The sequence below is a fragment of the Dipodomys merriami genome, unplaced genomic scaffold, assembly GCF_024711535.1.
Source record: "Dipodomys merriami isolate MVZ:Mamm:240054 unplaced genomic scaffold, mDipMer1.0.p SCAF_3, whole genome shotgun sequence".
Taxonomy (NCBI): Eukaryota; Metazoa; Chordata; class Mammalia; order Rodentia; family Heteromyidae; genus Dipodomys; species Dipodomys merriami.
Genome location: NW_027204492.1, coordinates 72189165 through 72194184, shown reverse-complemented (window position 1 = coordinate 72194184; position 5020 = coordinate 72189165). Strand labels below are relative to the sequence as shown.

At 49.3% G+C, this 5020-nt stretch overlaps 1 protein-coding gene across 1 annotated transcript; it reads left to right on the top strand.

Annotated features, from left to right (window-relative positions):
* Positions 1 to 944: 944 nt before the first annotated feature.
* On the top strand, positions 945 to 2084 carry P2ry4 (pyrimidinergic receptor P2Y4). The gene has a single exon (XM_070039361.1). The coding sequence runs from the start codon at positions 945 to 947 to the stop codon at positions 2082 to 2084; it is 1140 nt and encodes a 379-aa protein (XP_069895462.1).
* The last annotated feature ends 2936 nt before the right edge of the window (positions 2085 to 5020 follow it).

Sequence of the window (5020 nt, the reverse complement as noted above, 5' to 3'; positions counted from 1 at the left end):
GTTAAGCTGTATATAATAGTTTAGGCTTTTAAAAAATTGTTCAGTGTATCATTTTACAGTGGCCCATGTCACTTCCCATGGTTCTGCTCACTCATACCCGTTTACACAGTCTTCCAGTCATGAAGTTGCATTCAGAGGCCCTGTTCTTCCTCTGTAAACTTGGATGTTTCCTCCTGCACTCCCTCCCATAATCATTTTGAAGCTGTTAAACAGTAATCTCATGAGCTCCACTTTCCCAATCTGTATGCTGAGTGGGTTGGACTAGATAATCTCCAAGGGCTTTGCTAGTTCTGATGATCTCCTGAGATGGGACAGGCCCCACCCAGAGCTCCACCCCCTCCAATATGCCCTCTGGCTGCCAAGAGGAAGGGTGACAGTCATCTGGGCTGAGCTTCCAGAGGACCAGGTAGGAGATGTGCCAAGGTTTTTGAGTAAAGGTGGTGGTGGGGCTCCTGGGTGGTAGGCAGTGTCGGTAAGGTGTCAGAGGCGGACAGAACACAGAGAACAGGGACCAGGGCATGGTGAGATGAAGGCACTGTGGGGGAGAGAGAGGCCCCTTGTTACTTGGGGCAGAGCTGTGATAATGAGTTAGGAGATGACTTTAATTGGGGCATCTCCCCACTTAGGACGGTGTTGGTCGGTCTCCATACACTTCAGCTAGCCGATGAGTCATCTGCGGAAGGAGATCATCCAAAACTCACTGCCAGCCTGTCTGAGCCCCAGCATTACCTGCTACCCATCACTTCCAGGGCTGGACCAAGGGGAGCTCAGGTAGGGTCTGGATGGGCCTAGCTTGCATTCAAATGAGCTCCTTCTGGCTCAAAGTACCTACCCAATGCTCTCTCTGTCCTTTGCTTTTTTTTTTTTTTTTTTTTTTTTGCCCTAGAAGGAACCAAGGGAATCCCAGTCACCCTCATTTCTATCCTTTCTCCCTCTAGAGGGCCATGACCAGCACCCAACCGTTGCTGTTCTCATCTTTAAGCTCCAAGCCAAATCCTGGAGAGGATGAGGTAGAACTGAACTGCTGGTTCAACGAAGACTTCAAGTTCATTCTGCTGCCCGTGAGCTATGCCATTGTCTTCATCCTAGGCCTGGGCCTCAATGCTCCAACTCTCTGGCTCTTCCTCTTCCGCCTCCGCCCCTGGGATGCAACAGCCACTTATATGTTCCATTTGGCCTTGTCAGATACATTGTATGTGTTATCCCTGCCCACTCTCGTCTATTACTATGCAGCCCACAACCACTGGCCCTTTGGCACTGGGCTCTGCAAGTTCATCCGTTTCCTCTTCTACTGGAACCTCTATTGCAGTGTGCTGTTTCTCACCTGCATCAGCGTACACAGATATCTGGGCATCTGCCACCCACTGCGGTCGCTCCGCTGGGGCCGCCCTCGCTTTGCAAGACTTCTCTGCCTGGCAGTTTGGTTGGTGGTAGCTGGCTGTCTGGTGCCCAACTTGTTCTTTGTCACAACCAGCATCAGAGGGGCCAACATCCTATGCCATGACACCACTCGGCCTGAGGACTTTGATCACTATGTACATTTCAGCTCTGCAGTCATGGGTCTGCTCTTTGGCTTTCCCTGCCTGGTGACTCTGGTGTGCTATGGGCTCATGGCCCGGCGCCTGTATCAGCCCTTGCCAGGGGCTGCTCAATCATCCTCTCGTCTGCGTTCTCTGAGGACCATCATTGTGGTGTTGACAGTCTTCGCTGTGTGTTTCGTACCTTTCCACATCACCCGCACCATTTATTATCTGGCAAGGCTGCTGGGAGCTGACTGCCACGTGTTGAACATTGTCAACGTGGTCTACAAAGTGACTCGGCCACTGGCCAGTGCTAATAGCTGTCTGGATCCAGTGCTCTACCTGTTTACTGGGGACAAATATCGTCGCCAGCTCTGGCAGCTCTGCAGAAGGGGTAGGCATCAGCGCCCCACAACTGCCTCCTCCCTGGCACTGGTGACCCTGCCTGAGGATAGCAGCAGCAGGTGGGCACTTGCCTCTCAGGACTACGGCTCTTCTACCACAAGGGCACTACATTGGGAGCTGAAAAGGAAGGAAAAGGGGCTGAGTGCAGGGCAGAGGTGAAGGGATCCATTGGTGATACGTGCTGAGACATGCTAGCTGCCCCTCCCCGCTTTGGTGCTGGTACTGTGGCTTGAATTCAGGACCTTGAGCTCTTGCTTTGAATTTTTTCCCCTCAAGGCTAAGGCTTACCACATAAGCCACATCTCCACTTCTGACTTTTTGCTGGTTAATTGGAGATACAAGCTTCTCAGACATGTCTGTATGGGCTGATTTCAAACCGTAATCCTCAGATCTCAGCCCCTCTTGTAGCTAGGATTACAAGTATGAGATACCAGCACCCAGCTGACCTCTGATTTTTTTTTTTGTTTTTTTGTTTTTTTGTTTTTTTGGGTCTGGTCGTGGGGCCTGGACTCTGGGCCTGGGCACTGTCCCTCAGCTCTTCAGCTCAAGGCTAGTGCTCTACCACTTGAGCCACAGCACCACTTCTGGCTTTTTTTTGCTTATGTGGTGCTGAGGAATCAAACCCAGGGCCTCAGGCATGCAAGGCAAGCGCTCTACCACTGAGCCACCTTCCCAGCCCTTTGTTTTTGTTTTTGTTTTTGTTTTGTTTTGTTTTAATCTAAACGCAGTTACTCCTCTTTCTCTAGTTCTTTCTCTGTTTTTTTTTTTTTTTCCCTTCCTGGGCTTGTTGGTAATGGGTCTTGAGCCTGCAAGGCCTCCCCGTTACTCTTTCTCCATTCCACTTCCCCCATGCCCTCCCAACAGAATGCATTTCTCCAGCCAGAGCAGAGAATTCAACTGGAGGGTGGAGATGGTGGGTCCATGGCAGCATTGGCTGGTGTATCTGATAGAGATAGCTGGAATCAGGAAGTAGAGGCACAGCATAACACACATGCCACATGCCATATGTGCCATGTGAACACCCACACCCATTTCTTGCTTCTCCCTTAGAAGACAGGATCATCTTGCCTGCCAAGGTGCTGAAATAGGGCACCTGTCACCCAGTGAACCTGGGTGACAGGGTACCAAATGCAGCTAGAGGCCTGGCACCACTGAACTGGCAAGGAGCCACAAGGTAGAATTGTGCCATGAGGTTGGGGACCCTGAGGAACTGGGAGTGGGGAGCAGGGCCTGGGGTGATGGCAGCCTTTGGAACAGCCATGGGATGGGATCTTCTTTATGATGTTTGCTGAGAACATGTTTGATAGCTTGCCTGTCTCTCATGAAAGAAGAGTAGACAGTTTGCATTGAGAGGGAGGAGTTTCCAGTGGGTGGCTGTGCCAGGAGGTGGGTAGAACATGTTTGTGCAGAGGATAGGGTGGTGACAGGAATCCATAAGCAGAGCTGGTTTTTTACTGGACCCCTTTCTCTTTGTCTCTGTCTCTCTGTTTCTCTTTCTCTCTCATTTCTGCTCCAGATAAATGTTAAACCTGGCCACTAGCTCTCTCTGTAGGATTGCAAGGCCAGGGCTAGGCATTGAGACTAAAAAGTCGCCCACCCCATCACCTGAGTTTCCCATGAGAAGGTGTGTTTATAGTGCGGGCCCATTCCCTGTGAAGTTGCCTTCTACAGAATTAGATCCCAGCCTTGTCTTACTTTTGTCTGACTCTTGCTGATCTGGCTCTGATTTCTTATTTGTCTACAGATATCAAATTCTTGTTGACTTCTTGAGGGTTCTCTCTCTCTCTCTCCCCTTCCCTCTCTGGAGAGTAGAATAGGGATGAACAGCAGATAGAAAAGGAAAGGAAAGAAAACAACTTCATTATTCCTGTACCCATTTTATTTTTTGAAAGGCTTCCTTTTTTTCCCTACATATCCTTTCTGCTACCTAAAAGCTCCTCCAGTGAATTGGCCTTCTTCTCCACCTCCTACCAAATTTCTCCCTACTTCCCAGACTTCTCCTTATTTGCCCTCTTTCCTTTTATTCCCATGGTCCTGCTCAGTAATGTCACTGCCTTCCTCCTCCTAACTCAGCCTCCTCCATTACCTCAGTGCCCTGAACTCCTAGCTGCTTCATGGAGACCAGCTCACTGTACCTTCTGGTCTGCTACATGAGCACTGCCTTCCCTTCATGCTCTAGTTTTAGTTAACCACCTGACTTGCTATCATCCCTGGCCAGTCTTCTCTCTCCCATAACTAAAGGGGATTGGGGATAAAGCCAGAGCAAAAGGCTGTCTTGATCTACCAATACTTACATCCTGGTACTAGGCTTAAGCATTTCCTCTTTGTTCTTGGCCTGCTGCATTTCTAGCTAACATTCTAGAAGCTTGCTCATTTCTTCTCCTTTGTTTTCATCCTTCCTTCCTTCCTTCCTTCCTTCTTTCCTTCCTTCCTTCCTTCCTTCCCTCCCTCCCTCCCTCCCTCCTTCCTTCCTTCCTTCCTTCCTTCCTTCCTTCCTTCCTTCCTTCCTTCCTTCTTCTCTGTCCTTTTATTTTGTGCTAGTACTGGGGCTTGAATTCAGGGACTCTGTACTACCACTTGACTTTTTTTTTTCAGGGTTGGCACTCTACTACTTGAGCCACGGTTCCACTTCTGGCTTTTTGCTGGATAATTGGTGTCTGGCTCACCAGCTTTTTCTTGTACTTTCTGCCATATCAACACCTCAGCTCTGCTGGGTGCTGGTGGCTCACACCTATAATCCTAGCTACTCAGGAGGCTGAGATCTGAGGATCATGCTTTGAAGCCAGCCCAGGCAGGAAAGCGTGTGAAACTATCTCCAGTTAACCGCCAGAAAACTGGAAGTGGCACTGTGGCCTAAAGTGGAAGAGCGCTAACCTTGAGCAGAAAAAGCCCAAGGACAGCGCCCAGTCCCTGACAAGTCCCATGACCAAAAACAACAACAACAAAAGCCTCAGCTCCATACCATTTGTGTGACCTAAGAGTTTCCTAGTCTCTTGCAAATCTGAGCAGATTTAATATTTGGACTTCTCTCTGCCATGTTCACTCTGCTTCCATATCTGTTTTTATTTTATTTCCCTTCAGTTCCTAAAAAAGGG